This window comes from Brassica napus, chromosome A8 (assembly GCF_020379485.1).
Source record: "Brassica napus cultivar Da-Ae chromosome A8, Da-Ae, whole genome shotgun sequence".
NCBI lineage: Eukaryota > Viridiplantae > Streptophyta > Magnoliopsida > Brassicales > Brassicaceae > Brassica > Brassica napus.
The window spans coordinates 12,614,080-12,636,579 of NC_063441.1; the positions used below are offsets into that span (position 1 = coordinate 12,614,080).

Genomic DNA, 22,500 nt, shown 5'->3' on the forward strand with positions numbered 1-22,500 from the left:
AATTTTTTTTATATTTTTTCAGATTTTCATTTTGAAAATCGAAAATTATGTTTGAAACTATTTTTTTATATAATTTTAAGTATTTATTTATATATTTATTAAAATCCTAAATTTCATATTCCAAAAACCCTAGCCTACCTCTCAACTCTAAACCACTAAGTCTAGATTAGTTAACTCTAAGGATATAAGTGTTTTCAAAAAAAAAAATCAAAAAAAAAAGGATATAAGTGTTTTTTATCTTTTATTAAAGTGAGGGTAAAAGTGATTAGTATAAACATGAAAAGTGGTACTATGAATGTGATATTTGTGGCAATTTCCACAATTTCTCTATCTTTATAACAAAATAGTAACGATGACAAAATATTAAGATAATCAATAATTAAATAACAAATATTTTAAGATTAATTTTGAATCTACATCATCTAATTTAATATCACAATCCTCTTTTGGTGGCAGAGTATTTTGTTTTTCCAAAAATTAAAGAATTAAAAATAAAATAGTTTATTCAATGTTATGCACGTAAAATAAAATAAAAATCAAAATTTAAATTCAATATTTTAAAAAAACTTATACGGGTTGATAGCATTTATCAAGATATTAACATAATTTTAACTAACAGTTTTTCATTATATCTAACCGGTTTATATACAAGTTATTGGGTTCATTGATGTAACCACATATCAAAACGGATATTAAGAATTTTTTTTTTTTTTTTGACAGTAAAAATTTACAGACTCATATTGTCCCTGTAAACCAAATTGGTAATTCTGCATCCATGTGAACGACGAAAGACGGTTGTTTCCTAACACTATGTGCTAAGCTATCCGCCCGTAGGTTCTCCGTCCGTGGTACATGAACGATGTCTGAGTTGAAAAAACTTCTTCTCAAAAGCTTTATGTCCTCCAGGTAACTTCCAAATGCTGGCCATTCTTCTGGTTCCGAAACCATCTTCACCAATTGAGAACAATCTGTTGTAAACGTAACCTGAAACTGTCTTAAATTCTTCATACATTCCATTGCCCAAATTAATGTCTCCACTTCCGAATGGAGAGGTGAAAGACATGCCCTTACATTCATGGCCCCTAGTAAACTATCAAATCCTGGTAAAGTGCTATACCAGCCCTGTCCTGAAAATAATTCCTTATTCTTCCATGAACCATCTATGAAGCACCATCGTCCTGTGTTCGGTTCTGTGGATCTGTTCTGGACCTGATGTTCCCTCATTTGATTCTTGGCTACATGTGCCTCTGCCCACAGTGTTGATTCCAATTCTGCTATTTTCAATGTATCCGTTGGAACAATATCCAGATTGCTAAACACTTTGTTGTTCCGACCTTTCCATATATACCATAACGGATATTAAAAATATTTATTTCATTTAATTTAAATAATTTAATTAAAAATAATGAAAACGTTAAGTGATGGTTAAAAAATTAAATAATATTATAATATTAATAAAAACTTATAATCAAAACAACTAAAATATAACTGCATAAATAGAATTTTTCTATTTATGTGTTTGCAGAAATATAAATTATGCATACTGAAAGATTAAAATATATAAAACATGTATAATTTTTATGTGTACTTTATATATTTTTGACAAACCAAAAACTCTCGCGTTTGAAAGTGCGAGTTAAAAGCTATTACTATTCAATTGTAAAACATTCTTACTGTTGGTTCAGCGTCTTCAACAAACTCACCTTTTGTCTTTAACTCTTCATTGCCGTTATCTCCAACTTCAGTGTCAGATCCTCTTAATCTTAATTCGCAAGTGCCAGATGAATTTGGTTTCAATTTGGCGGTGAATTCAAGATCTTGTAGTTTGGATATGGCTCATAGATCGCGTGGAGATCGTTGCTTAAAGCATTCTCAGAAACTAAAGGATATGGCATGGTTTACAATCGGTAAGAAAGGAAGGCGTGGAAGAGGTGGTACTGCTCATGCTCGTTCTTCCAACTAAGACTCAAATACCATTGAGTTCTTCACCTTTTCGTTGTCCTTCGTTTATAACTATGTTGCACTTTGCTTGCAATTTGTTTTACTTCTATTCTGAACACTATGGCTGAGCCATTCTCTTGTATCTTTCTAGTATTTAATAGAAAGCCCTTTTAAAAAAAACATTCTTGCTGTTTTTGATGGATTTGTCAACAGAAACAACTAATGGTTTCTGGAAACATTATTTGAAGGTATGTTAGCATTCACATTGCCAAAATATCCAAACTTATTATTATTAGTTTATATATAAAAATTAATTATATATATATAAATTCTAATAATATTTAAGAAAATATAAACTTTGTTAGATTTAAATTATAGAATTTTAAGCATATATACGAATTACCTCCTTTGTTGGAATAACTAGTACAAGTGGAATTTTGTGGTGATTGTATACAACGATCCATCAAAGCCTTTCTACGTACGTATAGTTCTACAAATTAAAGATAAATATTTTTACAAGAGTCAATATTCAAGGATTTAAAGAGTTTAAGCATCATGATATAATTCTTGACACCTTTTTATCGGTAGAGAATATGAAGTTTATGTAAATGTGTTCAAACGGCTTTCGTATTTTGGATTTCAACTTTTATAACATTGTTCCTTTTAAAGTTGTTTGGATTTCGATTTTATGACATTGTTCCTTGAATATATACTATCACGTCCGTTTATAACTCCAGAATTAAGTGTGATTAGACTGTAGTAGTGAAAGAATGTGTGACTTATTGGAAAGTGATTTACGATATCGTGCGAATGAGACCAAAACACGGAAAAAAAATTGGATGGTGATTGCAATGTCAGTAAACGATGATTTCGAGCTTCCGAATAATTAATGCACCGACCGTTGGAACGGGATGGACCCACGAGTCGAAAGAGTGGGCGTAGATGATCCATTAGCCATGGACGGTCGGAACGTTACAAGTGGTATCAGTGCAGGTTAGCCATTTCGGTCTGGTCCGAGAGGTGTCTTGAAACCTGTCGTGGTGCGCAGCGAGGGAGTTGCGTTCTTTGAAAAAAGGTAAATTGTAACATCCCGAGTTGTGATATATGGAAAGGCTTAAAAGAATTGATTTGACTATCTATATCACCAAAGTTGACTTATTTTTTTCGTCACACATCCGTTTAGAACTCCAGAGTTTAGCATGTTTGAACTGGAGTAATGGAATGATGGATGGCCTATCAGAAAGTGATTCGCAATACCGCGTGAGTGAGGCCAAAGCACGGAAAAAACTCATGTGGTGATTGTATGGTTAGCAAATAATAATTTCGAGCCTTCAGAAAAATTAACGGACCAACCTTTAGAACGGGATAGAGCTTACGGGATGAGAGAGTGGACATGGTGGTCCATTAACTGTGGACGATCAAGACGTTATAATATACTCTATTAGAAGTATATACAATTTGCCTTATACAAGTTGGTGTCGAAAACTTTTGAAAGAGTATATTCAAGGACTAGAAGAGTTTAATCATCATTATACAACTCTTCACACCTTTGTAGACTATGCGGAGAATATGAATTTTATGTAACTGTGTTCAAAAGGCTTTTATATATTATTACTGAGGCTGTATTTGGATTTCAACTCTTGTGACATTGTTCAAAGTCGGCTCGAAAGTTACTAGGAATCGTCTAATGAACGGAAAGGTCGTGAAAACTAACTTCGTGATTCTTCTAATAAAGGTCACTAGGGATCGTTGTCACCTTGTACGTAACCTTGCCTTATTAAGCCCATTTCGGATCACTGTCAGTATGTCTTGGGCCTAATAGAAAGCCTGTTTATGATTCTTGCATATAAAGTCAGAAGAAATCCGCAGTCTAGGGTTTGGTTCTGTCGTAAATCTTTGAAGCGATTCCATCTATGGGTTTAATAAAATCTACCATGAAAAATATGGAGCAGCAATTCTCGGAGGGTCTAGTATTAACCACATCCAGACATGAAACACAGTCATCAAACTCGGTAAGAGAATACCCATACCCACCAATCCCTGATGATCTACTTGTGGAAATATTTTCTCGAGTCCCGGCAAAGTCTATAGCTAGGTTTCGTTGCGTATCAAAATTCTTGGTATCCATACTTCGTCGTCATGATTTCACTGAGTTGTTTTTGACCAAGTCTTTGACTCGTCCACGGCTCCTTTTCACCATAGAAGCTAATGGCAAGTTGTTCTTCTGCTCTTCACCTCAGCCTCATAATCTAGACGATAACTCTTCTCTTGTAGCCACCTCTTATCATCCTACGTTAGCTCTCGAACCAACTTCTATCCGTAAACCAACTTGTACCTGTAAACATGTATGCGGATTGGTCTTGATCAGGGAGAGAAAAGAAGACAATGTCCGCTAATTTGTAACCCTGCCAAGGGAAATGTCCAAACATTACCCAAAGTGCTTAGAAAAGAAACAAACACTCACAAGGAAATATTCTTAGGCTATGATCCTATCTGCAAACAGTTCAAAGTGTTGTGTTTGAGTATGAACACCTCTATACCCAATACTCATTGGATTTTGACATTGGAGTCTGGAAAATGTTTGTGGAGAAGTGTCGCACCCGAATTCAATTTTAAGGAGAATGGTGAAATATACAGTGATATATGCATAAATGGTGTTTTGTACTTTGATGTTAAGCTCGAAGGATCTTTTGTGATAGTTTGCTTTGATGTAAGGTCCGAGAAGTTCGGTTTTATTAACAAAGATACAGACATGTTACCAAAGTCTTTTGGTTTTTCTCCTTTGTTCAACTACAATGGTAAACTAGGTATACATTTTCAGGATGGACAAAACCTTGTGTTGTGTGTTCTAGAAGATGCTGGAACTCTTAACTGGTCCAAGCATATCTATGTATTGTCACCTTTGGAATGGAAGAAACTTACGTTAATGGTGTTTGTTGGAATGACTAGTACAGGTGAAATTGTCTACTGGTCATGGGACCCATGCATTTGCTTCTACAATATAGAGAGGAACACTGTTAAAAGAGTCAATATTGAAGTGGAAGGGATTGATCATCTTAGATTTGTGGACACCTTTGTAGACTATGTGGAGAATATGAAGTTTATATAACTGTGTTTTAAAGGCTTTCTATTTATTATTTACTTGGCACTATATTTTGGATTATTTAACTCTTGTGACATTTTTTTTTCCTTCAGACTTGTTTGGATCACAACTTTATTATAGTTTTTGTACATATTGTTCTGTTTTTGTCTTATCATTCATCTCTCAAGAAAATAGACAACAACTCTGGCAGTTTCGTTGGTAGCAATTATAAACAGTTTTCACAGACATTCATCTGATGGTAACAATTATAAACAGTTTTCTCGAAAAAAACATAATTTTTCCAACGCCTACAAGGATTTGAAGGTGCACATAACACTGCTGAACCCCTAAGAGCAACATTATCAATGGCAACTCTTAGCAAACATCTTAGAATTTTTAATTACTATTTTTAGTCTAAGAAGTTTTCTAAGATACTTAAGTAAAATACAACATTATCAATGGAACTTTTCGAAGGTTCTTAGACGACGGCGGCCGAAAACTACCGGCGAGAGAGAAAGAATAGTGAGACGATGCAAACCTAAATCAAATACCACGCATGCAAAAGGGAATCGAACCAAAAAAAACATTAGATCCACAAATCAAACCGATAATCGAAAAAAAAAGCCCAGAAAAGGAACACGAACCTGCTGGAGATTCGATGCGGCGGTAGAGCTTTGGATTGAACGGTGAATCCGTGTGGTTCGCGACGCTGCTTCACTGCTCGTGTAATCGCCTTAGAGAGAGAGAGAGAGAGAGAGAGAGAGAGAGAGAGAGAGAGAGAGAGAGAGAGAGAGAGAGAGAGAGAGAGAGAGAGAGAGAGAGAGAGAAGAGGGAGACGCAGATAATGGTTCGAGACCGAATGACCACTTCCCTCTACTGCTTCCTACCTCCTATCACAACTCGCCACGTGACACAAGCAACACCACCAAAAACTTCTTACGTAAAAATCGATTCCTCTAATTAACTTTTTTTTTTATTTAAATTTGGCCTAAATTTAAACTAAGCATGATAATGATGCTCTAAGGTCTCTATCAAAGCACAAATATTTTATGAACTCCCCATTTTGGTACCTCGCTGAGCTTTTGTATCCTCTTATCTCTCTCTATGTACAGATAGAAAGTACCATATGCATACATACTTGTAAATTCATCTCTTTTTGAAAAAACGGTTCTCTATATTAACTGTGTTCAAAAGGCTTTCATGTATTATTACTTGTGATTGTATTCCTGTGACATTGTTCCTTTTACGGTTGTTAATTTGGATTTCAACTTGGTGATAGTTTTTGATCTAAACTGCTTCGCATGAGCATTGAACACAATGTTATCCTTTGTCTTTGTTGCCAAATCCAGTGTGTTGTCTGTTCAGTTGAAAGGCACAAGAACTTGCCAGGCAAGCACTGCTATTGGAGAAGAGATCTTAAGCGTGCGCATATAAAGAAAACAAAAGAGATGTGTTTAAACAATCATTAACCAGAGAAGAAAGTGGTCATAGGCGCTGGCTTTACTTATACTTACTCTTCCTACTGCCAAAACTCGCATATAAAATAGTTACTCTTCTTCCTAGGCAAGTATGACCAGAGGCGTGCCTACAGTGTATTAAAAAAGGCATTCGCCTCAGGCTCCTGATTAATATGATTGTTTTTAGGGCTCCAAAATTTAAAATAATTTCTAGTATAATGGTTTAGACTTATTTAAAAAAAAACATTTCTACGAAAATTAATTAATTCACTTTTTGAATTCATGCATTTTTTTCTATATGACATAATATAACATATTTACGTTATAAACTTATTTTTTTACAGTATTAGATTTGTGTATTTGGTGAAAATAATATATCATATTAGAAAATTGTTTTCATTACAGTTATAAATAAATTTATTTTTAAAACTTGCTTTAGGCCCCTAAAACTCTTCGCACTGGCACTGAGTATGACCAATCAACCAGTAAACCCAGAGATACACAACTGAATCAAAACCGGCATGATCAATGAGCTCAGGCTCAGGCATCTTGAGAGCCTCAGGCACCCAGTTCAAGAACTTCAAGTAAGCCCTGAAGTCAAGGTTGACAAAGCGCTGTACAAAGGCGCCACCACGGGAAGGGCTTTCGTTAAACGGCTGGAGAAGCAAACTCTGTCGTTAAACGGCTGAACCCTCAACGTAGGCTGTTTATCCCAGCTGTACACCAATGTCCTGAAGTGTAGCCATCAATTGTATTTCTTGCTCTGTAAAGACACAAGCAAAAAGACTCTGTTTCATGGTTTAAGCTTGATGATACTGTGAAGTTTAACCAAATCAAACCCAAAACAAAATCCTTCACAATCTGAAACCAAGAAGATGAAAAACCCAGAAAGTTCAAGCCTTGGGAAGTACTTGTACAAGAGTCGATACTCAGGGATTTATAGAGTTTAAGCATCATTATAATTCTTGACACCTTTCTATAGTATGTGGAGAATATAAAGTTTATATAAGTGTGTTCAAAAGGCCTTCATATTTTTTTGGATTTCAACTTTGTGACATTAATTGTTCCTTTTAAGGTTGTTTGGATTTCAATTTTTATAATAGTTTTTGCTCTAAAATTTCATCACATGAGCATTGAACATATTGTTTTGTTTTGGCTGTATTGTCACTCAGTTGTCAAGAGTTTTGTCGTCAGACTTTACAGGCTAGTTGGATTGACTTGTATAGCTGAAATTGTGTGGTCCTCATATTATCAAAACTTGTATTACGAAGTACGAACCCCTTTCTATGTTTCCTTCTACAATTTAGAGTCAAACTTTTGCTAGAGTCTATATTCAAGGACTATAACTATTCATACCTCTGTGGATATATGTGGAGAATATGAATTTTATGTAAGTGTGTTCAATATATTATTACGTACGTGTGACTATATTTGGATTTCAGCTCTTGTGACATTGTTCCTTTTTAGGTTGTTTGGATTCAACTTTGCTCTAAACTTCATCACCACGAGCATTTAACACATTGTTATGTTTGTCTTAGTTGTCACTCAGTTGTGACGAGTTTCTTTGTCAATAAGCACCTATTGTTATGTGATCTGTCTTTATTTATCACTCGTTTTTCAAGAAAATAGCCTCTTTCGTTGGTTGCGATTGTAAGTCAACTGTAGTGAATCTAGCATCTTGTTTTTACTCAAGTTGGTTTATAAAAGAAAAGAAAATAGCTTCAATCTTTGGTAACATTTAAGTTTGATTTCTTATATATAGTAAAGAAACCATACAATACTAATATACTATCAAAAGGTTAAAGGTTCGCCGAATGATGAAGAAAAGTTTCAGCATGTCTCTAGAAACTAAGATTCAAAGTCGGCTCGAAAGTTACGTACCTAGTTACTTACTTACTTACTATGAATGGTTTGACGGTACTGGATCGGAAAGTTGTGATGACCTTCGTTCGGGATTCTAATGAAGACCATTAGGCCAACATTATCAGTCAGTCCCTTAAGGGTCCCTAAAAAAGGAGGGGCCACAAAACATCAGGACCGAGGAAAAAAGAAGAAGAAAAGTCCCTAAATAAAGGATAAATGAGTTGAGTTCTTGTGAGTCCTTGTACTATTCATTTGGAGACTTTCATTTGGGGACTTATTGATAATGTTGTCCTTAGGATCATATCGTTTGTCCTGGGCCTTATAAAGCCCATTTAGGATCGCTGTTACCTAGTATATGTCTTGGGCCTAATAGAGTTTGTTTGGGATTCTTCCATGTAAAGTCAGTCAGAAGGAAGCCGACGTCTAGGGCTTGGTTCTGTCTTAAGCTCTGACGCGATTCCATCTAGGGTTTACAAAATCTACCATGGAAAGTTTGGAGAAGCAGTTCTTGGAGGGTCTAATATTAACCACCTCCAGACATGAAGCAGAATCTTCGAACTAGGTAAGAAAATACTCAAACCCACCAATACCTGATGATCTACTTATGGAGATATTCTGTAGAGTCTCCTTAAAGACTATAGCTATGTTTCGCTGTGTATCGAAAATATGGGCATCAATACTTCGTTGTTCCTATTTCACTGAGTTGTTTCTGGCTAAGTCTTTGACTCGTCCAAGGCTGCTTTTCATCTTAAAATTTAAGGGCAAGATGTTCTTCTACTCTTCACCTAAGCCTCAAAATCCAGACGGTACCTCTTCTCTTGTAGCCACCCCTTATCATACGTCTTCCTTTCCAGAATATGATGTCTGTAGAACGGTCTGTGGGTTGGTATTGCTTCAGAGATGGGACAGAAGTGTGCCGGTGATCTGTAGCCCTGCCACATGAGAGTTCATAACCTTACCCAAAGTTCTTCTAAAAGAAAAATACTTACCTAAAATGAAAGCTAAGAGTAACCAGACAGGAATTTATTTTGGGTATGATCCGGTCGAAAAACAGTTCAAAGTGTTGTGTATGTACTCGTCACGTGTTGAAAGACCCAACACTTATCAGGTTTTGACATTGGAGTCTGGAAAACGTTTATGGAGAACGACCGAACGCAAGTTCTATTTTGTGGAGGACCATAGAATGAGAGGTGAAATATGCATTAACGGTGTCTTGTACTTCGGAGCGATCTTCTAGGATAGTTTGCTTTGACGTTAGGTCTGAAAAGTTCAGCTTTATTAACATGAATAAAGACATGCAACTAGTGGGTGGTGCTTTGACTTTGTTCAACTACAAAGGTAAATTAGGTATACATGATAATAGATATGAGAATAGACTTGAGAATAAACTTGTGCTGTGGATTCTAGAAGATGCTGGAAATCATAAATATATGGTCCGAGCATGTCTTCGTATTGTCTCATTCAAATAACGACGTAGTCCGACATAAAAACATGTTTGTTGGAATGACTGGTACTGGTGAAATTGTTGTGTCGGCATTGAACCGCAAACCTTTCTACGTTTCCTTCTACAATGTGGAGTCTAAAAGTTTTAACAGAGTCTATATTCAGGGACTAGAAGAGTTTAACCATGACACCTTTGTAGACTATGTGGAGAATATGAAGTTTATATAAGAGAAAAAGACTAGAATAGCACCAAACCAAGTTTTTGTTCCCAAAGTAGCACTCAAAGCTCAAAGTCACAAAAATAGGTTTCATTAAAGAGGTATTGTACACTTATACCCTTAGGGTTAATTAATCCAAACCTTAGGGTTTAGAGTTAAGGGGTGGGGTTTTGGAATTAGGGTTTAAAATTTTATAAATAATAAAATTAAAAATTAAAATTTTAAAAACAGTTTCAAAAAGTATTTTTAAATTATAAAAAGAAAATCTGAAAAAAAAAATAAAAAAAAAAATTATAAAAATTTCGAATCTGAAAACATATAATCTGAAACTATAAAAAAAAAATTATTTTTTTTTATATTTTTATTTATTTTAATTTGTTTATTTAATTTTAAACCAAGGGTATTATAGATATTTTACCCTTTAATGAATGTCATTTTTGTGACTTTCTCCTTCTAGTGCTATTTTTGAGACATAAACTTCAAAAGATGCTATTATTGACAATTGCCCTTTATATAACTGAAGTTCATATATTATATTTACTTGAGACTAGATTTAAATTTCAACTCTTGTGACATTGTTCCTTTTAATATTTGTTTGGATTTCAAATTTACGAAAGTTTTTGATCTAAACTTAACCACCACGAGCATTGATCGAACATACTTGTTTTGTCTTTGTTGTCACTCAGTTGTGAAGAGTTTCGTTTTCAATAATAATAAGTTATTTATCACTCTTTCAACAAAATAGCCGTACAGCTCTGCCCAGTTTCGTTGGTTACGATTGTAAACCGTTTTCACAGACACATTCACCTGATGGTAAGAAAATTGGTTTTGACCAGTCAAGTCAATGAGGATTGAGGAGTAAGAGAGAAGTCGGCTGAAGTGAATCTAGCATCTTGTTTGTACTCGAGTTCGTTTTTAAAGAAAATAAAATAGCTTTAATTTTTTGTATCAAGCACATGTTTTTATTCTAATTTACTGGCATTAGACTTCAGTCTCATGAAACCTTAAAATTAATAGTAACCATGAAGAAACCATAGAATACTATACTATGAGGATTGGTCTTGATTCTGGGATGGGGAAGAAAACAAGCGCAGGTTATTTGTAACCTTGCCAAGGGAAAATTCCGAGCATTACCCAAAGTGCCTAGATATCAAAAAGACACTCCCAGGAGAATATACTGACGCTATGATCCTATGGGAAAACAGTTCAAAGTGTTGTGTATGAATATGAACATGGACTTCTTTACACCCATTACTTATTGGATTTTGACATTGGAGTCTGGAAAACGTTTGTGGAGAAAGCTCGAACCCGAATCCGAATTCAATTTTAAGGAGGATGGTGATGGTGATGTATATGGTGATATATGCATAAATGGTGTTTTGTATTTTGAGGGTAAGCTGGAAGGGTCTTGTGTGATAGTTTGCTTTGATGTTAGGTCAGAGAAGTTCAGTTTTATTAACAAAGATGAAGACATGTTACCAAAGCCTAGTGCTTATTATACTGGTCATTCAACTTTGTTCAACTACAAAGATAAACTAGGTTCACATCGGGTTGAACAAGAACTTGTGTTGTGGGTACTAGAAGATGCTGGAAATCATAAATGGTCCAAGCATAGCTATGTATTGTCGTCTCCTTTGGAGGAGAAGATACTCGTGTCTACCAAGTGTGTTGGAATGACTCGTACTGGGGAACTTGTCTACTCGTGGAACTCTTCCGTTGGAACTCTTGCGTTTGGTTCTACAATATTGAGAGGAACACTGTCAAAAGAGTCTATATTCAGGGACTGGGAGGGCTTAAGCATCCTAGTTTTTGTCGCACCTCTGTCGACTATGTGGAGAATTCGAGTAACTATTGTAGGTTCTAAATGCTTTCAATATATTTATTTTATTTTTTTAATTTCAACTCTTGTGACATTCCCTTATTCCCTTTTAAGGTTGTTTTGGATTTCAACTTTATGATAGTTGTTTTATTTAAAATTTCATCACATGAGCACTGAACACATTATCTTTGTTGCCACTCAGCTGTCAATAGTTTAGTTGTCAATATGTACGTTATTGTTCTGTTTTTGTCTTATTATTTATCACTCTTTTGTCAAGAAAATAGCCTAACAGCTCTGCCAGTTTCGTTAGTAACGATCATAAACTGCTTTCACAGACACATTCATCTGATGGTAAAAAAAAAAAGGGTTTGTCCAAAGACTACAAAGATTTGAAGTTGCACGCAACACAAAAGAACCCTTAAGGTCTCTAATTCACAGCACAAATACTTTATGAACCAAGCATAGGCAAACACTCAGCTCACATATCCTCTTATCTCTCTCTATGTACATGTAGAAAGTACCATATGTATATATACTTGTAAAACCATCTCTTTTTGAAAAACGCCTCTCTAGACTTCTTTACCACTAAAGGGCAAAGACGGCGAAGACTCTCCACTGATTCTGCTAGGAGCCGGAGTATTCCTCCGCGACTGACGTTTGGTTGGAACGATGATGGCTTCGTCCTCAAACTTCCCGAGCTTATCATCACCATAGTCATCATCATCATCATCATCTTCACCTCCTTTGAAAACCGGATGAACGTAAGCACTCTGCAAGTACCCTTTCAGGTTCAGGTTCGGCTCCCTCGCGCTCTCCAACGTATCTTTCATCTTAGCTTCCTGCAAAGGGTACCTGACGAACGCCGGCTCGTAACGGCCTTTGCAGAAGCGGTGGAAACCGATGGTGAGCACAGGCAAAGCGATGAGAAAGGGTGCAGCTAACGCAGCGTGTTTAGTCCCCAACAGACCCATGAGAAGCACCTGAGATATTATCAACGCCGCTATGACACGTCCGTGAACGTCTGGCCAAAACGCTGCAGCGCTCTCGTATTCTTGGTTGTATACATTTATGATCTGACAAGAAACAAGAATCACCTTCAAAACCAAAAACTGAAGAAAGTTGAGTAAGTAAGTAGCAAGAGAGGAAACTTACTTGATGACGATACACAATGTAAGCAAGTGCAAAGAAGATCAAGATGAAAGGAAGAAGCATCGGCGTCACAGGAGCGTAGACAAGACCGAGAAGGAAGTAAAGCTGTATCCTCGGCTCTCCGGTATTAAAACCAATGCTTCCTGGATCCATCGCCTCCTCTCTGTCTTTCTCAGTCTTGACCAAGAACGTGTTCTTGAGATGGAACATAACCAGAGGCTTCAGCATCAGGATCTCTCCAGCTACTCCCGCCCAACCGTCGACCATTATGTACGTGATGAAGAACGTCGCTTTCATCGGTATGGCAACACCTATGGTCTTGGGGATTTGGTTTGGGGACTGGTTGAGGAAAGCGCTGAGCTGTTCAAAGGCGGCTCCGGTGATAACGCTAGCGAGAAAGACGTTCACGAAGTTGAAGATGTAGTAACGAAACGCTGAGCGTCTCTCTAAGGATGAGATGGATGTAAAGCCTTCGAACTTGGCCATGATCATGAGGATGGACGGTAGAAAGATGAGGAAGAGCTTCAATGCTATACCAGGGAGAAAACCTTGTATCACTGACTTCATGAAATCACTGCATCCAATAGTAATGTCTCAGTTTATTCGAAGTCAAGATTCAAGAACAGAGAATGTGAAGAGACTTACTCCTCAACGATGACTTTCAAGAAGGGTGCAACTTTCACAATCCCTTCGATGGTAGCGAGGGACTGAACAAAGGCTATTGGTACGATGAAGAAGAAGGTTAGGAAGAAGAAGGCAACGTGCATTAACAGCCTTCTCACGGTGAGAGCGACGTATGGTATAGCGAGATTGGGCCAATAGACATCACGAGGCTCTGGAGCCCATTCGGTTAGCCATTGGGTCGGGTTCCGGGTCTGTTGGGTTTGAGCGCAGACAGCAGCGGCCCAACGAGTTTTGAAGGAGACAAAAGCTGCTGGCATTATGGACTTGGGATCATTCACCACTTCTTCTCTTTCTTTAGCAATCTCTTTTGATGTTTTGTCTATTTCAGCTATGTAGTGGTCTATTGCATCCACTCTTTGTCCCCAGAGACCAAGGAAGCCAAGCTGGTTGATGAAGATAATTAAGATAACAGAAGAAAATAAATATATGAAGATTTGAGAGTTGATATCAAGTACCTTCACCATGATTCTCTGAGTGTTGTTTCTAGCGTATTTGAGCTGGTAATAATCAAGCCAGTTCTGCAGCTTCTTCTTCTTTTCCACCAAATCAGCGAGCTTGTTTGCATTGCATACAACCTACATATTGTTTTCATACAACAAAGTAAGAACCGAGGAAGCATCTAATAGTCTCATGAAGCTTCAAGCTTCTAAGGAATGTACCTGATGAGTTAAGTAATGATCAGGGTGATTGACCAGGAAAAAGTGCTCCACCAATTCACTAACAGTTTCATCTGCGTCCGGAGGTACATTTCTTACAAGAACCTATCACACAAATCCCAACATATTAGATCCATGTCAACAACTTCACACTTTGTTCAGTGTTACTAAACCAAGGGGAAAGAAAAAGAGAGTTTACAGTGAACTGGTCAGGTCGGCGAGCTTCTGATGCAAGAAACTGGAGCCTCATGTTAGCAATTGTCTCATACTCTTTCATCAACACATAACAAGTCCAGATTGTAAATGCATATGCCATCACTATATGCGTCCAAAACCTGGACAAAAATAAAACAGAAAAAAGTCAAAACGTTATAGCTCAAAACTTTACAAAAGACCCAAGATGGTGGTAAGGTCTAACGCACCTCATTGAATAATCTGGGATATTTGAGACAGATAATTTGTCAATATCACTCGAAGTTACATTCCTCAGCTGGTTAGCCAACTCCAATGTGTCGTTTGTCCAGTTCACCGGCACAAGAACTGCCCAGGCCAGCACTGCTATTGGAGCAAAGATCTTAAGCCTGCACATAATCAAGAAACCAAAAGAGATATGTTTAAAGGATCATTAACAAGAGAAGAAAGTGGTCATAGGCGTTGGCATACCCCAGCCAGTAAATCCTGAGATACACAACAGAATCCAAACCGGCATGATCGATGAGCTCAGGCTCAGGCATCTTGAGAGCCTGAGGCATCCAGTTCAGGAACTTCAAGTAAGCCCTCAAGTCAAGGTTGACAAAGCGCTGCACAAAGGCGCCACCACGAGTAGGGCTGCTTCTTAACCCCTTGAGGTACCATTTGGAGAAGTAAACTCTGTCGTTAAAGGGCTGGAGCCTCAGAATTGCAAAGATTATGAAGAAAATGAATGCACTCAGGATGTTTATCCCAGCTGATACACCAATGTCCTGAAGTGTAGCCATCTATTTATATCCTTGCTTCTTCAACCAAAAGAACTCAACCTGTAAAAATACAAAGAAGCAGCAAAGCTTGACCAATTCAGAACCCCAGAAAGGCCAAGCCTTTGGAATTAAAAAAGCTTGATTTTTGATGAGACCCAGAGACTTTAATTTCCACAAAAAGGATAAAAGTTTTGAACTTTCAGACGGAAGAAGGAAACAGAGAGAAACCCTATAGAAGAGGAGTGTAAAAAGCTAAGAACTTTCTTGCTCTTTAACCTCTTCAGTGGCTTTGTTACAAGCAAACACACAACCTAAGCCTCAAAAATCTAACCAAAAAAAAAAAAAAAAGTTAGACTTTTTTCAGAATATTTTTTATTAAATTTTGTGGTGATGATGATGCTTTGAGATAATGGAACTGATAAGAGAAGCAGTTATTAAGTGAGTGGGTGATGAAAGAGATCATACAGTCGCGAGGAAGAAGAAGACGAAGATGGGAGGGGGAGAATACGGCCAGAGTTTTGCTTGGTGACGCTCACTGGCTTTGCTAAAAGTTTATCAATTTATATTTACTAGAGATTTTTTCCGCGCTTCGCGCGGATTGTGTTTTATAAATTTATTTTATTTATAATATTATTTGTCAGTTTGTTTTATTTTACATTAATTTCTTGTTTTTCCGATGTTAGTTTTTCTTAATTTAAATTTATATGTTTATAATTTTTCATTTTTCTTGTTGTAGATGGAGAATTATATTTTTTATTGATGGGTTTTTTGTATGTGACATAAACTTTTTGAAATTTTAAAATAATGTTATGTATAGTACGATTAACACATTAAAGAAGAAAAACATATTTAGTCACATTTTACACATATTTTATATGCATAATTTTAAATATTATATATGTATATACTATAAGTTTGAAACATGTAAAGGCTTTCTAAAGCTAAATACTTGTTATGAGTTTACATAACTTATCGAAAGTTTTATCTCTTTTTAAATTCAAATCACAGAAAAAAAATATTAAAAAGTCAGTATAGATGGGTTTTTTGGGCTTTTAAATCAACACTGAAAAATTACATGAATCAGATAAAAACAGTTTTATAAACAACTGGATAAAATTTGACCGAGCCAAAGATTTTCACACAATATGTTCTTTCTTCTTCAAATTGCAAAGAGCCTATAGGCACAAGAAAAAAAATCATAATTTTTTGTTTTCACTTATATAACATTTCTTCTTCTTTACACACGGAGTTTATTACACTGCTATAAGCAATGGAGAACTCTATTCATATAAGATTCACATCTATGCATTTTGACAAAGAAGAATTTTAGCCATTTTTAGTTTCGGAATGGACCAACTTCAGTCATATACACTATATTTTCTCTATGATTCAAATCTTACAATTTTAATATATATGCAGATTTCCATGTGAAAAAGCACGCACACCATCTATCATTCAACCTATTACTTTTTCTAAAGTAAACACTATAATCCTCGTTTGGTTAGCTCCACAAACTTATCTCTTTGGATCACTTTACTAAAAAATATGGATACTAACGTCAGAAAAAAATATAAACACTATCAACAATAAATATTGGTACAAGACTATTTGGTTCAAGGAACATATTCCACGTAATGCGTTTATATCATGGCTGGCTTTGCAGAGAAGACTGCCAACCAAGGATCGCTTGAGGCGTTGGGGGTTAAATGTCTTAGGAACATGCGTCCTTTGTAATCTGGAAATAGAGACTCACCATCATCTATTCTTTGAGTGTTTTTTCTCTCGCTTGATATGGAAGCATTTTGCTGCTGAAGTTTAGATTTCTCCTCCGGCTGATATACACTCTGTTGCAGCCTGGATCAATCAACCTCGCGTCAACGCAGATACGCATGCTACTCCAGTCATCAAGCTCTACTTTCAGTCAGCCATCTACCTGATGTGGAAAGAGCGTAATGCTCGTGTGTTCACAGCTGTCTCCTCACCTTCATCAGTCATCCTTGCCTCTCTCGACCGTATGATGCGTGACCGTCTCCTCTCTTACCCGGCAAGTTCTTCTTTCTCCTTTTCTCTACTTCTTTTTATCTTTTTTGTATAAGACCTCCTTAAGGCTTTTTTTACCTTGAGTTGTTGTTGGTTATTTTTGTTTCCTTATTGTAATAAGTTGTTTAAAAACAACAGTGTAACCTTTCAGAAAATGATAATCTTAACATCTTACCAAAAAAAAACAACAAATATTGACTTATTTATGTGAATATATATTTTATTTTAAATTATTATAGTGGACGAAGAAAGCACCATAATTTGTACAACAAATTTTCTTAGATTCACCTCATCATACTCACTATTTTACCATTTTAATTACATAATTTTACATGAGTTTCTTCACCCTCTCCGGTTATTTTCTCTTTATTTATAACTACAATATAAAGTTATAAACTACATATATTATAAATTAATAATTTATTTACCCTTGATGTCTAACGATTAAAAATAGAACATAATTCAATATAGATATATGATTCTATTAATAAATTAGCAGTTACGAATTTGAAATTTCTAGAAATATCAAAAGTCATATGTTAGTTAATTATTTTCTAAATGATATTTATTTCTAATTCTTTTTGGATGAGAATATTTTGGCTGAGGTGGATAGTCTCAAAAGCCTTAAATTTAGTCCCTTTTATATAGTAGGATTTATTATATTTTTCTTTTTTTCTTTTTAATTCTTAGTGCCGTTGTGAAAGGCTACTTTACGTTCGTTCACCTAATTACTACTAATAAACAATTTGAAAAGAATCAGTTTAGTAATTCTGAATCATCTTTCTTTGTGATTAGGCTTTAAATCAATTGTGATGTTGACAGCAAACCGACAACTTTTTCTTCGTATTTGTTTATTTATTATTAGTCGGGCTGCTAATTGTGGAAAGTGGTTTTCTTTGTCTATATTAAAGAATCCATTGATATTCATTCTCTGGTTTGCTTCTTCTACAGTCTTGTGCCATGCATTGTGTACCTCACTCTTTCAGTAATGCTACTTTACAGGTAGTGTACTTTGTTCATTAATCATTAAATACTCTAAATTTGATGGTGATTTCGACTTCTAATGTAAAACTATTAAAAATAAAATTGGGTAAAAAAAACTATTAAATTTTATAATCCTTTGCATAATATAGACTGATTTATTATTGAATTGGGGTTTTAATTAATAATGTTTTTATTTTAAATAGATACATAAATAAATATTTTTAATTCATAATTAAAAAGCGTCAATTAATGAAAACGAGAGCGTGTTAGTATTATTCCATTGGGTATTATTTGTGTAAATAATTATTTTATTGATAATGAGAACGCACAATTGTTCTGGCGAATTCCGGCCGTTGATGTTGATATTTTGTGTTATTTTTTAATGAGAATTTATTGACTGGTAGCTATAAGCCGAAAGGTTAGTCGAACAAAGACTTTGTAACGGGCCGAAAATGTTACAAAAACTTCCCCCATATTAGGGCTGTACTGTAGTATTCAAGATTTGGTAAGACATGCGTTTAACGTGGGGACACACACACACATGTTTGTAGCGCGATGAGCGTGCAAGTGGTGGCTGAAAACACTATTATTTTGGCCTAGCTTTTTATGCTGAAAATTATTCAAGAAGTTGGTGTCTTCTTTCATAGTCCACCAAACAGATTTGGTTGAATGATTGAATATTTCTTTGGAATTAGACTTTAGCAACTTGTCATTCATTATGTAAATAAAATACATGGTCTAGTAGTGGCCACGACCACATAATATGTTTTCACTTTTCATGGATTTTTTGGATTCGAAAATGGAGCCCACTATATACTCTGATAATAACCAAAGACCAATTGATTCGGTAACATATAGAAAATGATATCAAAAGATTCGATTAACATTACAACTAAACAAACATTACTAGCTTCAATGTTCTATATTTGTTAAAATATTTTCCAGACTTCACAAATTATGATGAGAATCACATCTAATTTATTGGTTTAGCCCGAAGTTGGTTTGAAGTTTTCCGGACATGATACATGTTGCGAAATTGAGAAAAGAAAGTTCTAAAAACGGTTTTGTGACCAAACAATTTATTTTGGGCTGAAGTCCAATAAGGCCCTTTCCAGATAGCCCGAGTTACATATTATGATTGCCAAATTTCATATCCTTCGAAGCTGGACGCAAACGATCGCACATGGTTTTTCATTTTTGATGAGCAGTAAGGTTTTACATTTTTTTTTTTTTTGAACTTAAGGTTTTACATTTTGACATGAGTATTTTACAGATTACTCGTATTACTTCTTTCTTTCCAAACAAATATTACTTCTTTCCAAACAAACATACAATAACTCGTTTCTACGTTACCGGAAAACAATGTATTTTACAGAATTTTTCTTCTTGTGTTAGTTTTAAGTTAGTACCCTCTTCGTGAAAAACAAAGAACATACAAACATTAAATGTGATTCCTGGTAGAATTCACCTGGATACATTAACACTAAATGAAAGTTCCAAACATAATTCGTTAGAAGGTTTACTTATGAAACGTGTAATGTGAATTTAATTTAGCTTGCTACATATACAATTATTGTTTGACATGACTGGCTTAACTACTCATCATCTAATTAATTTATACATGTGAATATACAATAGTTGTAATAATTTGAAGTCCGAATGTGATTATATAGTCATCTGAAGTCTTGCATCAAAACAAAGCAACACTTTGTATTATTTTATTTGCTCGATTATGACAGAAATTACGTTATTTTAATATATTTACGTTGAAAAGAATCGAAACAAGATCACGGGATTTCATTCCATAGAATAAAGTCTATCCTTCGAGTCAGTAAACAAGCAAAATGTTGATTCTTCCAAAGACGAATACAGAAGATAGACAAGAACTGTTTCTTTAATGGAAAATTTCTTAAAAATACATAGACTAATTTTTATTTCCTAATAAAATACACAAACTAATTTTTACTGCCTATTAAGTACATAAACTTTTGAAATTCGCAAATTTACATATCATTTTAGACGACGTTAACTATATTTAACAGACGTGAAGACGGCGTTAATGTTTAATTAACACATGTTTAAATTGTGAAAATAAAATTCTTGAAAATACACAAACTACTTTTCATTTTCTAATAAAATACACGAACTATTTTGGATCACTGTTTAATACACAAACTAATTTTTGTTTTCTATTAAATACACAAACTTTTTTTTCTATTAAATACACAAACTTTTAAAATTTTCAGATTTTACACATCAATTTAGATGAAGTCAACTATGTTTAGCAAAAGTGAAGACAATGTTAGTGTTTAATTGAGCATGTGGTTAAACTCTGAAGAAAAAATTTCTTAAAAGTCCTCCGATAGATTATACTCCCTTCGTTTTAAATACAAGTTGTTTTAGAATTGTGGACATAGATTAAAAAATCATTAATTTTTTATATTTCTTAAACAAAAATATAATTAATTATTTACCTAACCACAAATCAACCAATAATAAAATAGAAGGTATATTATCATTGGTCATATAACATTAGGTGTTAATAAATTTTACATAGAAAGCCGAAAATGTCATATAATTTGGAACATAAAAATTTCTCTAAAACGACTTATATTAAAAAACGGAGGGAGTATTGTTAGCTTCTTCTCCATTACGCTTTCATAGTATAATTTTTTTTGATGAAATTTCAAATCTTTTTATCATAGTAGAAAGAATATATGTATAACTTAATTCATAACACTAAACTTATTTATCATAGTGTAAATTAACCTTGAATCATTATCACTACTATCAAAGTGAAGAACAAGAATTAGAAATGCATAACACTAAACTAATTCCAAAATCAGAAACTCGTTTAAAATTACGTAGTTTTTTCGTCCTTTGTCCCGACATGAAAATCGACTCCACTTCGAATCGATATAAAGGGAAATCAAAGTAAAGAAAAAAAAACATAGTTTAGAAAATAAAAGAGGTTGGAACAGATTAGAGTGTTAAACTCGAATTGAAACTAACTCAAATTAATTTCAATTGGCTGAGTATAAGCGTGCTTTTCACAGTTAAACCACTTGTTTAATTAAAACATTGTCTTCACTTTTGTTAAACATAGTTGACATCGTCTAAATCGATGTGTAAAATCTGCAAGTTCAAAGTTTGTGTATTTAATAGAAAACCAAAATTAGTTTGTTTATTAAACAGAGATCCAAAAATAGTTCGTTTAATTTATTAGCAAATAAAAAATAGTTTGTGTATTTTTTAAAAAATATTTTCAAAATTAAACACATATTAATTAAACAGTAACGCCGTCGTCACTGCCGTTAAATATAGTTAACGCCGTCTAAAACGATGTGTAAAACCTGTGAATTTCAAAAGTTTGTGTATTTATTAGGCAACGTAAATTAGTTCGTGTATTAAACGGGGATCCAAAATAGTTCGTGTATTTTATTAGCAAATGAAAATTAGTCTGTGTATTTTTAACAAATTTTCCCTTTCTTTAATTATATTGTCTAATTTAATCGTTATAGGGAATTAAAAAAATCTATAAATGTGACAAATAAAATAAAACTACACTAGAATATGAAACTCATATATGTTTTACTGTGTCCAACGAAATTAATATACTGGCAAGATCGTATTTTTTTTAAAAAAATGTTAAATAAATTCAACAAAAAAAACTTTTACAACTAGTGTTGCTTTTCTTTGAAAGTGAAATCAAAACCAAACCTAGCTTTACATCACATTAGTTGGATGTTACATTATTATACAACTCTATCCTTCGAATTCAAACTTCAATATAAAATTTAACAAACATAGAAAACGTATAATGAAATTATCAGTAAAAATGGAAAAGTTATTTCCATTAACTAATCATTGATGTTCGTTCTTCTTCGCTGACAAGAACAGCTGAACAGGTTTATAAGCTAGTAGCCAGATTGGATCCACACATATGATTTCACTTTCAGCTTTAAATATAAATCCTTTTATCTCTATATTTACTCATTGTGAATTAAAATATATCTTGAGAGGAATAATATTTTTCATAAGAGTACACAAAATAATATAACACGAGAACATGCCAAAAGGTAACACAATATTCGTGTTTTCATGAGTGGACAATACTTTTTCGCTATCTGCATTCTATTATTAGTCGTTTTCTGGAAACTATCCCACGTTTTTTTTGTCAAATATATATGTCGTTTTCATTTCTGTTG

General features: G+C 34.4%; 1 protein-coding gene and 2 pseudogenes across 4 annotated transcripts; 2 read left to right on the forward strand and 1 right to left on the reverse strand.

Moving 5' to 3' along the window:
- The first annotated feature begins 3,875 nt into the window (after positions 1-3,875).
- Positions 3,876-5,050, forward strand: LOC106384730 (annotated as a pseudogene).
- Positions 5,051-8,827: 3,777 nt separating this feature from the next.
- On the forward strand, positions 8,828-10,014 carry LOC125576928 (annotated as a pseudogene).
- Positions 10,015-12,169: 2,155 nt separating this feature from the next.
- On the reverse strand, positions 12,170-15,845 carry LOC106360984 (calcium permeable stress-gated cation channel 1). 4 transcript variants are annotated; one of them, XM_013800672.3, is made up of 10 exons: positions 15,734-15,801; positions 15,497-15,594; positions 14,976-15,328; positions 14,735-14,893; positions 14,512-14,647; positions 14,316-14,417; positions 14,112-14,231; positions 13,618-14,039; positions 12,976-13,546; positions 12,170-12,896 (listed from the first exon to the last, which is right to left on the reverse strand). In XM_013800672.3, the coding sequence occupies exons 3-10, from the start codon at positions 15,287-15,289 to the stop codon at positions 12,393-12,395; spliced, it is 2,328 nt and encodes a 775-aa protein (XP_013656126.2). In that variant the 5' UTR covers positions 15,290-15,328; positions 15,497-15,594; positions 15,734-15,801; the 3' UTR covers positions 12,170-12,392. The 4 variants fall into 4 exon arrangements, with proteins under 4 accessions (XP_013656126.2, XP_013656127.2, XP_048594761.1 ...); XM_013800673.3 differs by lacking the exon at positions 15,497-15,594 and having other exon boundaries at positions 15,734-15,845; XM_048738804.1 differs by lacking the exon at positions 15,734-15,801 and having other exon boundaries at positions 15,545-15,580.
- Between the last annotated feature and the right edge of the window lie 6,655 nt (positions 15,846-22,500).